The sequence below is a fragment of the Mustela nivalis genome (genome assembly GCF_964662115.1).
Source record: "Mustela nivalis genome assembly, chromosome: 12".
Taxonomy (NCBI): Eukaryota; Metazoa; Chordata; class Mammalia; order Carnivora; family Mustelidae; genus Mustela; species Mustela nivalis.
This window is the reverse complement of record NC_139031.1, coordinates 55,901,060-55,919,037: the sequence shown is the minus strand read 5'-3', so window position 1 is coordinate 55,919,037 and position 17,978 is coordinate 55,901,060. Positions and strand designations below refer to the sequence as shown.

Genomic DNA, 17,978 nt, shown 5'->3' with positions numbered 1-17,978 from the left:
TAACCACCTATCTCAGGCTCCCTCAGAAGATGCGAACATGCTAATAATGCTAATTTCCTTCACAGGAAGGAAAATTAAATGTAAAAAACACTGTATTTCGCTACACCTGGTAATTCAGCAGTTAGATTCTGAGGGCCAGATTCCATTGTGTCCCGTAATACCACCTACATAATGAGCTATGTTGTCACAAGATCTAGGATCCAATCCCTGTAGTTACATGATGCATACGTAGAGAAAAGGTAGACTACAGAATGGGGAAGCATCTGGAGCTGTTTCAGGGTTTGTCTGGGTTTCAGATGGAACCACAGGCCTGATTACGTGAATCAAGGGTGATTAGGACTCTTCATGCTTCCTTTTCCCAAACGCCAACATTTAGGAAGATAACCATACACAAAGCAACTCGGGCCCTTGGGCTTTTGTGGTGTGTACAGCATGGTGGGGCAGAGAGATCTTTTCTGGAAAAATGGGCTTCTGTCCTTTGATTAGTAGCAACTGAATAGCCACCTCCAAATGATAAGCTAAAAGAGGTCATCTCTCTTGAGCTACAAAGGTTATTTCAAGGTTTAACATCCTATCACAACACACTGGCTTCCAGCCATCTCAGCACCCTTTCCAGCACGTCTGTGGACCTTCGAAACTGCCCTCTTTCCACCCCTCCAGCCTCACCGCACGCTCAGTCATATAACTGGGTGTTAACACATAAGTGACAAGCCCCCTTTTCACCTCCCTGAGGCTCCCCTAATCCTCGCTACCCTCATTCCCTCTCCCTTTCCCCTACGCGTCAGTGCATTTTGTAACTGTATAGGGCATATATTGGCCTTAACTTCAGAATCTCGCTCTCTTAAATCCATATACACCATTGAAAAGCTGGGATTAAATCCTGCCCCTCGGCCCACCTTCAACACTTCGTAACCAACACGGGGCCCTAAGAGATCCTCAGCTGGCGTTTACCCATGAATGGATAAAGTAAAGTTTCGTCTAAAACTCCAATTCACGCATGCACGGAGTGCTTGAGAGAGAGCAAGAGGCAAACAGGCAGGAGAGACTCCGCAAAGGGCCACACTGGGGCTACTGTTGAAACGAAACGCCTCTTAGTCCCAGGCCAGGCTCTCCTTCCTCAGTCCAGCTCCGCCAGCCGGGCTCCCCCCACCCCCTCCGCCAAGGCCTGCCGCGGCGGGGCAGCCCCGCTGGTTTGCCGGCCTGTCCGAGGGGCAGAGCCGCCCATCTCTGAAGGGCAAGCGAGCCCGGACCCGCGTCGGCGGGACAGAGCCGGTGGAGTCGGCCCCGCCGTCCGCCGAGAGAAGGCGCCCGCGCGAAGGCACCACGAGGGGCAGGTGTCGCGGGCCGCCCTAGGCGGGCCGGGGAGGGAGCGGGAGGCCGGGCCGGGAACCGGGGGCGCGCCTGGCGCCGCATTACCTCTCCAAGGCCTGCAGGGTGTAGCTGATGAGCGGCCTCTCCAGGATGGGACAGAACTGCTTCGGGGTGGGGACGCCCATCCTCTCCCCGCTTCCCCCCGCCGGCAACACGGCAGCCACGCTGGGAGCGCGGCGCCCGGGCTCGACCCGGGCCTCGGCCGGGTGCAGCGGAGAAGCCGCGGCCGCCGCCTCCGCGACGCGGGAGTCGCCGGGACAAGGCCCCGGTGCGGCGGGCCTGGGCTCCATGGCGGCGAGCGGCGCGGCAGGCCTGGCTGGCCCTGGGCCAGAGCGCCCGGCGGGTGCTCGGGCCCGCGGCTGGGCCAGGGGGGAAAAGGGGGAAGAGCGGGTGAGCGGGGACGGCGCCCACGGACGGAGAGCGCAGGCAGCCGCGAGGGCCAGGCCGCGGCGTGTTCGAAGGGGACGGTCCAGCCGCCAAGCTCCTTCTGGCCGCGTCCGCGGCCTCTGCTCCGAGCCCAGCGCCCCCGGCAGGCCTGAGTTCCGCGCCTCCTCGCTCCTCTGGCGGGCCCCGCAGTCGCCTCAGGGGGAAGCCGCAGCCCTCGGTACACACCGGCGGGCCCCAGGAAACTTCACAGCTACGCGTAGGCTGTGGAGGTCGGGACGCCCTCCAGCCCCTCTCCCCTTGGAGACATTGGCATTCAAGTCACGGGCTGGGACAGAGAAATTTCTACCTGTGCTTAAGCTCGTGAGGCTTCCTGAGTCCCCCTCAGGAAAGACAGGTGGATGGACAAATGTTATTATGAACCACATCTACTTAAAACCAGACTGCTGCGGGTCTCAAATTTGTCTGCAAACTGCAACTATCTGGGGAGGTCAGAAAGTGCTGACGCCTAGGTCCCACCCTCAGGGACTGGGATTTAATTAGTCCGCGGTGTGGCCGGAGTGTTCGCCTGTTTTTCAAGATCCCCAGCTAATTCTAATGGGCCCACAGAGGCAAAGCAATGATACCAATAATCGCTGAACAAGCCCACACACAGGGGCTCATTTAATCCCCAGGAGAACCCTACTATTACTGGGGCTTTGTTTGTTTTGGTTTTTTTACAGAGAAAGATAAAGGTGGTACTATTGAAATAACTTGTGTAAAATTGCACACCTAATGGCAGAGCTGCCTTCAGGCCCTTGCACGCAGAGTTCAGGGATTCCAGGCCTGGAGCATATATGCCCTTATTGAGTTCTGTCCTTGCTGGTCGTGTTCACCAGAGAAATCGAGTTCAGTATTTGCAATGTCAGAGCCCATTGTTTTAGGTCCCTGGAATGTAAACTCCATGAGAGTAGGATACTTAATTTTTTGGTTTGGGTTTTGTGCTCAGCTCCTGGAATTAAAAATAAAGTTTAATAAATATGTATTGAATGAGCGGATTGAGTCAGTTTATCATGATTGAAATATATTTATTTTTAAATATTTGCTAATTTAATCTTCACCTATAAATAGTTAATGTAAGGTTGTTTTAAAAAAAAAGGAATCTTTTAAGTGCTGAAAATATTATCAGGTTGTAATATTCCAACACAGTATTTTTACCCGTTTTCCCCAGTTTAAATTAAAATATAATTTTTCTTTTATTTATCAGTGACCGAACATGGGTTTTTTTTTTTTTTTTAAGATTTTATTTATTTATTTGACAGAGAGAGAGATCACAAGTAGGGAGAGGGGGAAGCAGGCTCCCCGCTGAGCAGAGAGCCCAATGCTGGGCTTGATCCCAAGACCCTGGGATCATGACCTGAGCAGAAAGCAGAGGCTCAACCCACTGAGCCACCCAGGCGTCCCTGAACATGTTTTTAATACATTCAGTACACTTGTATTTTCAGCACACAAGTTTCAATATAGAAGTACTTTCAATAAAAAGTAACAAGAAAGTACTTTTATTATAATTAGTGTTTAGCTCCATTATAATTGCAGTTTATCATAGCACTGACTCTTAGCTGGAAAATAAGCTTCATAATACACTTAACTTGGTAGCACCACCACCACCCCTGTGTCTGGCTTATACTAGACACCCAAAGCCTGTTGACAAACTGAATGGGTAAATGAATAAAGGAATCTATACAGAGGAGGAAATGCAAATCAAATAATTGTTTCTATTAATATTAATTTTAGCTTCCCTTCTTAATCTAATAGTGAAGTTAAAAATTATTTTTCACTTTTTAAAGATTCCTTTATTTATTGGAGAAAGAGAGAGAGAGAGAAATCACAGAGGGAGAAAGGGAGAAGCAAACCCCCGGCTGAGCAGGGAGCCCAATGCGGGGCTCCATCACAGAACCCTGGGATTATGACCTGAGCCGAAGGCAGACACCTAACCCAATGAGCCATCCAGGCATCCCTATTTTTCCTTAATCTTCAGCAAAAAAAAAAAAAAAAAAAAAAAAAGCAAGCATAGTAATAAAAGTCTTATATCAATTGCTATGTATTATAAATAATTAAATCTTTACAAATTTTTGGAAGAATCATGTTTTATTGATTTAGCTTTGTTTTAGAGAAATATATAAATTTTGCTCTGTTCACTATGAATTTTAGAGCTTTTATACTGTATGTTATGACCTGAGCCGAAGGCAGCGGCTTAACCCACTGAGCCACCCAGGCGCCCCCAGAAGCAACATTTTTTCCTCTATCTTTTTATACAGATATAAAAAATTAGTTCCTTATTATGCATACTTTAGGTTAAAAAAAAAAAAGGTAGTTTCCATGTAGTCCTATACCAGGTTGTAACAGCTACATTATGAAATTATCTTCTCTGCAACAAGTAGCTAAAAGTGCCTACCTTGGAAAATAAAAACCTCTGTGACCCATTGGTAATAACCACTTTACAGTAAACAATGGTCAGCTGGTAAGTTTAGAGAAAATAAACCCCAACCATATCACAATGCAGAGCACAGAAAGGGGAAAATTCTTCTAGTCGTTTTCGGTCTGGGCGTCTATGGTAGGTAAAAATAATGCTTTCCCAAACTTGCCCATGTTCTAAACCCTGAAACCTGTGAATATGTTACCCAACCTTATAAAAGGAACATTCCAGCTGTAATTAAATGAAAGCCCTTCAGATGTGGAGTGTATCCTGGGTGATCAGGTGTGCCCAATATAATCACAAGTGTCCTTAAAGAGAGTGATCAGAATCCAAGAAACAAGTGTGAGGACTGAACTGAACTGTAGGTCACAGTAATAGGGAGTGTAGGAAGCTATGAGCCAAGGATTCCAGGAGCTTCTAGAAACTGGGTAGAGCAAGGAACCAAATTCTTCAAGAAATTCCAGAAAAACGTAGCCCTGCCACCCCATTTTTGAGATTGCTCACATCTACAACACTTAGATAATAAACTTGTTTGTTTTAAGCCACTATATTTGTGATTTGTTAAAACAAACACAGGAAACTAATACAGTTTTATACTCAGGAAAACCTTCAAACTTCTAACTTGATGCTAATCTTCAAATGAAGTTATACATGGTAGAAATAAAGTGATGTGACAAGAAAGAAAACACTGTCCATTTGACTTCACTTATGTCCCATAACTACACTCTCAGTACACTATGATTTTTAACATACTCTTTAACTATCCTGTGAATAATAAAATGTGTTTCAATGTACTGCAAATATTCAAAGCATAGCTTTGTTAAATGTGTACCACAATTTAATAAACTCACCTTAAAATGTCTTCATTTTTTTAATGTGTATAGAAGTGCCCATTGGATGAAAGTGGCTCTCATCTTCATATCTGAAAGGCCTAAAACTCCCCCTTGTTGTTTGTTTCTTTAGCAGTGTATCCTGGAAGAGTATCTCAGGGACATTATTATGATTACTACTAAATTTTAGATTAGATTGAGTTTATTTTTTTTTTTAGTGTTAATCCAAGCATAATTATCACTGCCAATCATTCCCCCTCCCTATCCATACTTAGCATTTTAAAAGCATTTCTAGAGGTTAGTTGGGCTGTTGCTCACAAAGGCTAATGAACAGCTTAATGGTTTACCCTTTAACTGCTGAAATAGGAGCCAAACAGGATGTATTACTGCTCTACCATGGGCCAGTCCCAGTATTTCCATCAGTCTATGAATCCCAGTTCCTGTTTTGCCATTTTGTCTTATGTTGTAGTCTATTAACCTCTGACCTTTAACTCATTTTTATACATTAAAAAAAATGATGCTCCACAATGAGGCCTTTCTGTGGATAATTCAAACTAAACACCATACGACAACAAGAATACCAGCTTTCATTTTCTCACAAAGCAAATATTCAGCTGTCTCCACTGTCTACTTTGTTTTTCCTATTATAGCTAAGAAAGGAAACTGATAAATAGTCTTAGGACTGAACGATAAACTTAATATCATTAATGCTACCAAAGTTTAACTTGACATAAGAATCATTTCAAGACATTTGTTAACATATATAGTATTTGTTATGTATTTTATATAATATCATTTACGTATTATAGATCATATAATAATCTTAGAAAATGTATTATTGGCACTCTCTGACAGAAATTTTGATACAATCGATCTGGAGTAGGCCCAGAAATCTGCTTTTCTTAAATTCTCCCTTAGGTGAGTCTATGTAAATATTGACTAGACCTACAGTTAAGGAGTGCTTGGGTGGCTCAGTTGGTTAAATATCTGACTTTGGCTCAAGTCATGACCTCAGGGTCCTGGGTGGGAGCCCTGAGTGGAGCCCCAGGTCAGGGTCCCTGCTGTCCCTCTCCCTCTCTCCCTACTCCTTCGTGCACATGTGTGCTCTCTTGATAAATAAAATCTTTAAAAATAAATAAATAAAAATAAACCCAGATTTTTACAAAATTACACCCCAATTTGCTTTATATTCAATGCATTTAATTTCAAGACCTAAAGCAAGGACATATAATACATTAAACATGCCAAATAAAACTTGCTTAAGAAATCCATTAAAAGAGTTGTGTTTTATTTCCTTGTTAATTTATAAGGAGAAAAACACCAGGGAAAAATATTTAAGTGTAGCAGGGAGAATGATGTTAGAGAAATGGAGAACGGAATTATCTGCCTCATATTTCTATAGAACTGTCATTTAAAAACAAATTACCTCTGAGAGCTACCAAAGGCCATATCTTTGACCACAACTTAAGCAGAATTGAAATTGTTGCCTGGAATTCTGCTTCTGGACACAGAACTAAAGGGTACAATTCTATTGTTGGGTGCCACATAACTTCAGAAACTAAAAGAGGGGAATGATCTCTACACATAAGGAATGTGGGAGGGGAGATATCTTTGAAAAGTTTGTTTAGAAAACAAATGACTAGTCTAGAATTGGTCGTGACTATTTTTCATAATCTGTGGAAGGGAAGAATAATCAGAATCATCAAAGAAGAGCAAAAGCTAGAAGAGGAGGATTTGCTTTTATACGGGAGAGACATTAACAGCAGCTATCCTTATACATTTTAACTGCAACTCATTACTAAAATAATTTTATCTTTTAAGATTTTACTTATTTATTTGTCAGAGAGAGAGAGAGAGCACAAACAGAGAGAGTGGCAGGCAAGGGAGAAGCAGACTCCCTGCTGAGCAAAGAGCCCCGATGTGAGGCTCCATCCCAGGACCCTGGGATCATAACCTGAGTCAAAGGCAGATGTGTAACTGATGGAGCCACCCAGGCATCCCCAAAATATTTTTTTAATAAGCTTTAATGCTTCCAGAAAATTCTATTAATACTATCTTCCGAGGAGTAAGAATTTGGACATGGCATTATGACCACAACCACCACCACCCTGAAAAAGCACGGAATAAGGACAGGAGATGAGCTGTCTGATAGAGTCTGAATGTGGGACATCATTGCCTAATAATCCCTTAACCACAGGGATACCAAATCTTAAACACATCAAAAGAGACTATGGTCAGGTGAAGAGAGAGACCAGTGGGATAGCCAGGTTAAGGGAGAGAAGGAAGACTGAGACACTGGTAATTCAGTTTCTTCAGTGACATCCAAAGAATATGAGGATCGAAACAAGCTTCTAATTTTTGTAAAAAAAAAAAAAAAAAAAAATTAAATTAAAAAGTGCCACTTCATTGCTCTCTAGCTTGGGGTACTTACTGGGCTAGTGACAAGGAAGAAGGTGAGAAGGTAAAGGAGAAGAAGGAAAAAAGAGGAAAAAGATGAAGAGAAGAAGAAGCAGAGGAGGAGGAGGACAAGAAGGATGCAGAGTTTGGGCAGATGCTGGAAATTCTAGTTAGAACAATAACCTAGACAGGCTTAGACAAGAAGCACTTAGTGGTGACAGAGAGACAATGTTTCATGTAGAAATAACTTGCGGCAGATCGCAAAGGGGGAGAAATTAGGTCATTCTGTTGTTTATATTGTATGCGAATAGAAATAATTTAAATAGAAAAATTAAGTATTTCCATTTGTGACCATGGCTACTGCTAATTGGTTTAAGACAGAAGTGAAAGAATGAATGAATAAATGGAAGAATGTTAAATGTGCTAGTGGATATAAACCTAAATGCATAAAGACCAATTTTCACTTAGTCTTCAGAAACATTTGAATGCTTAAAACTATTCCCAAATGAAAAAAAAATTTCAATTTAAAATTTGCACTCATTCTTCTCACCCCAACTTCATATTTCTTCTCGCTCTTCTATCATTCATTTCTTAAAAGACCTCAAGACCTTGACAAAAGATTAAAAGGAAAAACACTTCCCCTTTTGTCAAATCTTTCCTTAGCAATTAATCTCTCCTAACTTCATAAAAACCCATGATTATTATTAACTGCTATAGTACAATAACAAAAATATGCACAAACTAGCCAACACTGGTCCTGGGCAAATGTTCACATTTCTGTTATGTATGTCGTTGGCCCTCCTGGCACCTTGCCTTCCTGATCCTTTTCCCTTTCTCCCCACTATCTCCTGAACTGGGTATCTATCTCACCATCAGTTCTGCTGACCAGTAGTTCATCTGTGACTTTACCTGTGGGCCCAACCCTGCCAGTCCTGACCAGGACTAGCAGCGCCATCCTGTGGGAAGGTTCCATTCTGAATTTATCTTATTGCCTGGAAGAACTGCCTTACTGTTCATGGGGTGTATCCACCTTCTGGCAACTTTCTTCTTGCTTAGAATTCCCCATCCTGGCACCTGGGTGGCTCAGATGGTTAGGTGTCTACCTTCGGCTCAGGTCATGATTTCCAGGTCCTGGAATGAGCCCCACATCAGGCTCCCGGCTGGCTCAGCAGGGAGCCTGCTTCTCCCTCTCCCTCTGCCTCTCTCCCTTTGTGTGTGCTCTTTGTCTCTCTCTTCTCAAATGAATAAATAAAATCTTTAAAAACATATATACAATTTCCCATCTCTTTGGTATAAGGTGAAACAGGACCCCAAATTGAATGGAAAGTCTCAAGTCACCAAAAGGCTAATTTCCAATTAATTGGCTGGATAACTTCTCCAAAAAAATTAATCACATAAAAACAGATGCCACCACAGGGTCAAGCCTACGAATTCTGATGCCTGGGTTTCCTTGGGATGTTCTATAAACTGGCCTTAATTTATCTCCCATAGCCACTGGCGGCTGCTGCTAAGATCAAGGATTGTTCGAGTTGTGACACTAAGGCCATTCTACCCAACTAAACCTGGATCTCAAAGTGATGAAAATCTCATCTTCTCATTTATCTTGGGAAATGACAACTAGTAAAAGTTGAGACATTCCTATTTTAGTAAATATCAGAATCATAATCTAAAAACATGATATTTGGGGCACCTGGGGGACTTAGTCTGCTGAGCATCCAGCTCTTGGTTTCAGCTCTAGTCATGATCTCATGGGTTGGGGGATTGAGCCCCATGTTGGGCTCCACGCTCAGCAGGAAGTCTGCTTAAAGAGTCCAGCCTTCTGCCCTTCCCTCACTCATGTGCATGTATGTGCTCTCCCTCTCTCTCTCCTGCTCAGAGATAAATACTTAAAAAATAAAAATAAATAAAAATAAAAACATCTTCTTTTAACTCCGGAAACTTCCAAGGCCTAGAAAAAATAACAAGAACTCAAGGAACAAACTTTACGCATGAGGTCAGTGCGAGTCTAATCTTAAAGATTATCCACTTACTAGTCTTTATTTTCAATGGATGGTCAAAGATAAGTGTGCTATGTAATTGCTAAATCAGATTAAATTCTGGAGAACAAGAACTATATTATTTTAGAACTTTCTTTCCAGTTGTCTACTGCTTTACAACAAACCATTCCTAAACTCAGAGTCTTAAAATAACCATTATATCGCTCTCAATTCTGTAAATCAGGAATCTGGCTTGGGTTGAATTAAGACGCTCATCTCCCTCTCCTTTGGGGTTGACCGGGGAAGTTCAACTGAGGCTGTGGAAGGATCCAAAAATGGATTCATTCATAGGTTTGGGGCCTTGGTGCTGGGCTACTGGCTGGGGCATCTCAGTTCCCTTCATGTGATCTTTCTCTAACATGATAACCTTTGCCTTCTGTACATAGCAAATGGGTTCTAAGAAATCAAAAGTATATTGCACTAGGCCTCTTAGATTCTATGTCCAGGACTGGCAGAGAATTACTTCTTTCTCATTCTTTTGGTCAAAAGAAGTCACAAGACCAGCCCAAATCCAACAAAAGGGGAAATGGATCTATACCTTGATGCAAAGAATAGCATACACAGGGAAAGGAGGAATTAGTAATGATCATCTTTGCAGACAACCTTCTAAAGGCAGCAGTCACCCATTACGGGGATTCATATGTCTTTAGATCAGGGTAACATCTACTCAAATTTACAGACTCCATAGATTCCTGGCTACAACAGAGCAGAGGACTCTAAGGGTAATTTCTAAGAGAGAAAAGGGTCAAAGAAATGCAGGGTGATTCCAATGGCCTTATCTGCTCTTTGGAATTTGTTCCTACTGATTTTACTATAAACTACCAATAACTGTCCAAAACCATCCTTTCTACCATCCTAAAAGTCAAAACTAGGGCTACAGTGTTAGTCAAGTGAACATGTACCAAAGAAATCATTTCTACTACTAAATGAAGTCCCTATTGTTACACATACCAAGTGATAGTCCAAAAACTGATTTCCAAGATCTGACAACTTTCGGTCTCTCTCATAAGAGAAGCTTTCCTCAGAACCCTACTGTGTCAGCTAGCACTTTATAATAGGGCAAATGGTGATGGTGACAGTTTTTCATTATTTTTATTTACTTTCACTTTTTAAATTTTAATCACAAGTGCTAAATTCAACTTTAATCAGTTAAAACTATTTCAAATGGTGTTAATGGTGTTCTTAATTTAGAATCCAATAAAACTAAAAATATGAGGAAGTACTTGCAATAACAGAGATGACAAACACAATTCTTTGGAAGTCTATGAACAATTTGGAAAGCGACTTTCTTTACTCCCAAACTGAAAACTGTAAGCTCTATTACAATCTGTTGTGACCATTTATTCTTAAAAAAAAAAAAAAAAATTATTTCTACAAAATGATATGGGTTTTCATTTTCTTCAGCTATAGTTAGAGGTTCAGTCAACCAGGAATTTCTAAATATTAAACCTACACTATCTTGGAAAGAGGGCCAAAGCATCTAATATCTATTACAGATGCACAAACTTGATTCATTGGAATGACTCCCTGGTTTTCAATTTTTTATAAACAACACCCTGGTGGTAACACTTGGAGAAAAATAATGCACGTGCCTAATTTTTTTCATATGGACAGGGGATCCTATTTCAGCTACCTTGTTTTTCTGAATTAGACCTCTCTTTTCAAATCATATATGCCACATTTGAACTGTGAATTGCTTCTTCATATTTTAGGACTAGAACTGGATTCAGCAGTTCTGAGAGCCTGGTCCCCAGTTCCAAATTTTCTGAAGAGTAAGTGGCAAGTTTATGAGTAAATGTGTCAGGCCAGGAAACAGTGGAAGAAACGGTCAACAGATGGGGAAAATCAGATGGTGTCAGAGAGGGAGGATGACTTTGACTTTGGCTCTATTCAAACTTCTGATCCTACTCCATGTGGAACCAGAGACCCCCATCGTAATAACGGCTGCTAAGGCAACAGCAGCTGATGAACTAGAAACTTGGGAGGTAAAAAAACAGTTCCACGTCCTTCTTGGCAAAAATATGGATAAGGAGTTCTCAGAGAGGCTACACATTGAAATCATCTGTTGGACTTTTACAGGTGCAAATGCTGAATGGGATTCTGAAGGGACAGCTTAAAAGTTCTAATTACAAGCACCTCTGTTGGCTGTCACTGTACTAGATTATACACAAAGGTAGAAAACCTGATTCGCTGGCGTGGTGGATTGACCACAGAATCAAGGGAGAGGTCCACTTTTTCTCTGTGGTTCCATAACCTTGTTGAGTAATTACAGCTAATTATAGGTATTGCCTGCAAAGGACAGTTTTATGTGTTTATATCAATAATTCTTTCAGATCTCACAACTGTGTGTGTGAAACGAAGTTGATCATTGCTGCCTTTTTGCTGACGGGGAGCCTGACATTAGTGACTTGACAAAAGATGTGGTGGGCTGTGATGCTAGGGCTGTGTAAACTATGCAGACCTCCAAAGAAGAGGTCAAGGTTTTCAGGTTGTTCTCAGTACTTTTCATAGTGAAGTTCAGTTCTTTACTACCGATCTTGACCAAATTTTACAATAAACTGTTCTTCAGTGAATGATAAGCAATATCTCCTACAGCACACACTCATAAAATTTGATGAGCTAAGTTTTTAAGCTTAGAAGCATAGAAAAGTATAAGATGCCTTAGAAATCAAGATTTCTTTTCATTGTGAATGATGGCCCTTACATCATCATTCCAGAACATAAATTAAATTTTTTTCTCCAAATATTACTACTTCCCCATTTTCTTACCTGACTTCAACATTTTCTATTATTTCTAAATCTTCATTTCAAAAATTGTCTGACATAAGCCACCATAACTCTTCTTGAATAGAAGTGTATTACAAATAAATTGAAATTGAGCTCCACGTTCATGATGAAATATTGTCCCAAATTTCACAGTGACTCAATTTTTAATGGCCTTTGTTGTTCAATTTGAAAAAAGTTTTTTAAAAGTCTTAAACATGTTCAATTGTTTTTTTTTTTTTTTCCAAACATCCCTGGTATAACACAGAGACATCAGTACCCTTTACAAAAACAATACTTTCATTTCCTAGCTTGTCCTAGCATAATACCCAGGGACCAAAGCCACCGTGTTGCAAAATTTCAGGAGACACAGGGCCTAGGAAATACACTGCACATTTTGCGTCCTAAAGTGGGGTAATGCAGTGGTACAGACAAAAACTTTCATTTATTATTCTATTGCTTGTTAACTAATTTTAGAAGGCTGCGAGAGTTTTTGTGTGTGTATATTAGGTTTGGGATTTTATAAAACTGATTTTATACGCCTAAATCACATGTTTTAAATCCCTCAAAGAAAGGATGAATTGAAATTTGCTTACTTTTTCCTGGTAAAAACTATTCACTGAGCTAACATCTAAAAAATTGCATTGTACCCTAGGTTGGAAGTGGAAAATTGTTTTCTGTGAAGGAAGATTGTGTTCAAATTATTAAAAAGTAATTAAAATGGAGCTCCACTAAGGAGTTTGTTGTGGGAGAGAAAGTGATCTCTCCTTCATGAATGATAGCTAAATATTTTCATAACGTAGCATAGTTATTGCAACAGCACAAATTATATTAATAGCTAGTTGGACATTGAAATAAAATGTTGCTGGTTCAAACGTTCCCCTTTTAATTAAGTTTGTCCCATGAATGGAATAAAATCTAACGATTTCTCCTTTTTGTGATTCTGGGACGGAGATCCATTCGTTCAAAATTTTCTTGCTTATAATCATTAGCATTCAAACTCTTTCGTTGTCATGTTATCAACAAGCTGAGAAGCACAACTGAGACACAAACTAGCAGAACTGAACATAAAAACCTTGTATAAGGGTGCCTGGGTGGCTGAGTGGGTTAAGCCTCTGCCTTCGGCTCGGGTCGTGATCCCAGGGTCCTGGGACAGAGCCCTGTATGGACTCTCTGCTCTGCAGGGAGCCTGCTTCCCCTTCTCTCTCTGCCTGCCTCTTTGTCTACTTGTGATCTCTCTCTCTCTCTCTCTCTCTCTGTCAAATAAATAAAATCTTAAAAACAAAACAAAACAAACAAACTTGTATCTCTTGAGTGTTTGATAGAGGCGTTTATGACCAGAGTCTGAAGATCAAGGTTTTTTTTAGATTGCTGATTATTCACTCATAGTCTAAAAGATGCCTAGGACTCAGTACAATACCTTGTCCATTGTACCACTCACCCATGCTGACTGCCCCCTTTTAATACTTGTTTATAATCATCTATTATAAATAAGGACCTCCAAAGAAAGGTATGCATACCCTCAAAGTTGTGCAAAATCATCCATTAGGCACCAGAAAGTAAATACTAAAGCTTCTGTTTGCATTTGCTTTCATTTTCATCTTTTTTAAATTTTATTTTTTGTGAGTTTTGCAATGTAGTAACATTAGTATAACAGCAGTTGTATCTTAGCTAAAAATGTGTTACATGTATATATTGCTAGTGCATGCTCAAAATGTTTTAGTGATAGAGGTACTCGTCCAACAAAATTTAAAGCCAGTGGTCGGTAGTTCTGTACTCATTTTAACACTTACGTAATGACTGGATCTTTCTAGGCCCCTACCTTCTTTATGACTTTAGGTGAGTTATTAAATTCCTTTATGGACAAAATATAACCAATAATGATGTATTACGGAGGATGTAGGGATGACGGTATCCTTTTCATGAAGAGTTTTTTAAGAGATAAAGTGCAGTTCAAATGTGTGGGAACACCGTGAGAGCAGACAATAGCTCACTTTTGTATCCCGGAGACGTCTTCCAGGGGCTGGCAAATAGAACGTGTTCTATAAATAGACAAATAAATGAATGAATGAGAGTCTGCATATCATTAATATTCTTATGGGAAAGAGCAAGATGTGGTTTGACACATAAATGGTCATAAATAAGAAGGAACAAGGTAAGTCTTGCTTCAACCCTTGCTCTTCGATTTTTGAAAAAGTCATTCATTTTGGCAGAGCTCGGTTTCTTCCTTCATAAATGAGCCATGATAATATCATTTTCCTCTCTTACCTCACAGGATAGTTTTCAGAACAAAATTTATGTGAGTCTTAGAGATGAAATTTTGCCATAAGCTCTCAAGTAAACTCTACACTAACATTGGTGATTATTTTTGTGGTTTCTATCATCTTCTGCTAAATTGTGCTCAAGTGGAAGGAAAGGTTCCTCCCTGCCTGCCTCATGCTTTTGTTGCATTCCCTTCAGGATCTAACACAATGCTTTTCTCATAATAAATTCTCAAAAAAAAAAAAAAAAAAAAGAAAGAAAGAAAGAAAAAGAAAACAAAAGAAAAGAAAAAAAAAGCCGGGGGTGGTGGGGTGGGGGGGATGGGGAGGTTAAAGAATGGTGGCCTTCTGTTTTCAAGCCTGCGTGTGCTTTTGAATAAAAAGATTGTGGTGTTTGAGGGGTTCCAACCAGTACCAACTTGTGTCCCCCCCCCAAGCACTTTTTATCAGTAAAAAGGCAAAGCATGTACTGAAGAGAATGCTTGATTTATACCTGCCTAGGCAATCAACCTGCCACCCACAGGAGTGTTGGTAGTTTGGCAGTTAATCAGCAAGGCAATTTTTCTGCTCTATTCTCTGTTCATGATCCTTCGAGTTTGCTCCATAATGGTGCTCCTTTGTCATTTTGTCCCATAATGAAATCTCTGTGGATAGAGAATTTATCTGTATCTCCACAGCAATTCCAGGGCTAGAGAAATGCCTGATATATCCAGGTGCTCAAAAATACACTTGTTGGAAAATGAATTAAACTTGGAATGAAGACTCTGTGTACTTAACTAAAAACCATTAATTTGATTTAGTTCAGTAAAAGTTCCCCCCAATTTCTGTCTTTATAGAAAAGATTGAACAATAAAAGTCAACAACTGGAGTTTGTGCTAAATTCTTTTCCAGTGTTTTCAGGTACCTCCCCATATTCAAATAACATTACAATTACTGTCCTGCATTTACATGTACATGTATTTGTATTTTAAATGTATATAAATAATGGACATCTTTTCAGTTAAAACCCAGTTCTAGCTAAGCTTCTATTTTTTTAAGGACCACAATTTCATGTTTGAGGGAAAGGAAAAAAAGCATTCACTGTTTGAACATCCATTCTTAAGGATGGATCTTTCTTTGAACCAATTACACCTTTTTCCAAATTTATTTTACACAAAAACCAAAGAGGCTATATAATGAATTTTGTGGTTTAACCATTCAAGATATCATTATCTTTACTTTCAGAAATGGTATCATGAACTTGAAGATTAGAAAATATCTCATTTTTGGTACTGTTTAAATATGCTTTCTTTAAGACTCAAATTTCAGATACAAAATTTCTTACTTTGTTAAATTTCACTTTTTTGAAACTTATCTCTACAAGGTTTATAAAATAAGAATACTAAGAGTCTCACAGTTGTGCACATTTACACAATTGACCAATTAAATTCCTTTCTCTTTCTCTTTTCTCAGCCTGCCCACCACTTGGTGAGTCCATTAATAAGGAATGGATTGACCAAAAAGTCAAGGAGTGAGAGGAGAGGCAAAGTCCTGGGTAAAAAGAACTAGATAGTTAGATCCTGTAGTTGGATCCAAGAGCTGACTTAAAATAGCTCTTTTCAAAGAGGACTTTAAATTGCTATCTCCTTACCAGTCTTGAGAATTCAATTTGCCAAGATTAGTTGATTCTCGTGCAGATAATATAAACTGACAGTAAGCAACATGTAGGGGACTGGTGACCAAGTCAAGAAATTTGGTAGCATAGAGTAGTAGAAATGAATCTTTTTCTAATGAGGATTACATTTCTTAGACATTGCTTAGCCTGTTACATATTAACAGCATGTTTTAAACAGATTTTGTGCTTTTTAAAACTGTTGTAATTATAAAAAAGAGATTTTTTTTCCTGCTCACACATTAATGATGAGAAAAAGTGATGATGAAGTCTTAGTTATTGACTCATGTTCTTATCCTAAGATGCCAGGGATTTTCACTGGCTGATTGGCATAATTAAACTTCTTTTGGGTGGATGACTAAATTAGGCTCAAAAAGAACTTAATTTAGAGTTTAATATATAAATATTCATTTACTACAATACAGTGGAGTTATTTTTTAAGTGACAGATGCTACTCTCATTATTAAATATATGCAATAGATTTTACAGATACCAAAGAATATAGTCAAGAAAAAAATTCTTTTGAAAACTGAAAGAAAAAAGACATTTGTGCAATATCTAGATCTCAGCTAGCAAAATTTAATTAATTAATAGGTCTAAATTATGCTTATCTACAACGAAGCCAAAGTACCAGCTTCCCAGATGTTTTTAATGTCACCCATCCCATTATAAGTCCTCAAATGCTGACAGTACCTCCTCTGGGGCAGAGGAGATATAAAAGAGAACAGATGCTAGCAGAATGGGGAAGTGACGCCATAGGCACGTTGGACAAAATAATTAGAGATCTTAAACCAGGAATATGCAAGGAGCATTGCATAATCACACATTACTGAACAATCACAACAATCCACTGACCAGTCTACAACATCTTCCATTAGAGATGGGGCACCTCCCTTTTAATGAGTACTCTTAGTACCAGAAGGCAAATGGCACTTTTGAATAGCCAGATGTTCTGTTTATATTGACTTCCATTGTCAAACAAGGGATCATCAACAAAACAAAGGATCGTTTGCTTTGTTTTATGTGCTATCCCAATTGTAGATACTTGATTAAGATTTGCTACACTCTCTTCACTTCCTTCCTTGCACTTTCTGCTATTTATCTTTTTAAAAAATTTCTTATTTGCCACTCTAAACTGTAAACTACCCGTGATCATTTTTCTTAGGGAGGGAAACATTTTTTAAATCAAATTATAATATTTATGAAGAGAAGTACACATATCCTTAGTGCAGAGGTCGACAAACCTTCACAAATTGAACACAACTGTATAACAAGTACCCAAATTAAAGAACAGAAGATTTTAACAACATGCCAGAAGACTCTTGGTACTGTTCTAAGTTGTTACACTCCAAAGGTGAATGTTTCTGACTTCTAAAAGCTGATTTCTTTTGCTTCTTCTTGGACTTACTAACAATAAAATTATGTGGTGTGTACCATTTTGAGTTGGGCTTCTTTTGTTCAATATAATTTTTATGAGAATCATATTGTTTTGTATAGTTATAAACCACCCTTATTGTTCTAGGTTATTACTTGTGTGAAGACACCACCATTTATCCATTCTACTGCTGATTTGCATTTGGGTAATTTCTATTTGGAACTATTTCAAATAATACTGCTATAAATATATGTTCATAAGAAACACGTCTTTTGGTGAACACATGTATGCGTCTCTGTGGTAAATACACGAAGCACTGTAATTGTTGGGCCATCCGGTATGCATATGTTCAACTTCAGTAGATATGCCACACGGTTTTCCAAAATAGTTAAACCGATTTCCACTTTTACCAGGAGTATGCAAATGAGGAATCATATCTGAATTGTTCATCAGTG

At 39.6% G+C, this 17,978-nt stretch overlaps 1 protein-coding gene across 7 annotated transcripts in view; it reads right to left on the bottom strand.

Annotated features, from left to right (window-relative positions):
- The window catches only part of CRPPA (CDP-L-ribitol pyrophosphorylase A), a 302,846-nt gene extending 300,919 nt beyond the window's left edge, over positions 1 to 1,927 (bottom strand). For 6 of the 7 annotated variants that reach the window (XM_082693007.1, XM_082693011.1, XM_082693005.1 and 3 more), the window contains exon 1: positions 1,417 to 1,854. In XM_082693007.1, coding sequence (XP_082549133.1) covers positions 1,417 to 1,661 — 245 coding nt within the window. In that variant the 5' untranslated portion in view covers positions 1,662 to 1,854. Of the gene's footprint in view, positions 1 to 1,416 lie in introns of all 7 variants that reach the window. The other variant, XM_082693009.1, reaches the window with a different exon arrangement.
- Positions 1,928 to 17,978: the final 16,051 nt, after the last annotated feature.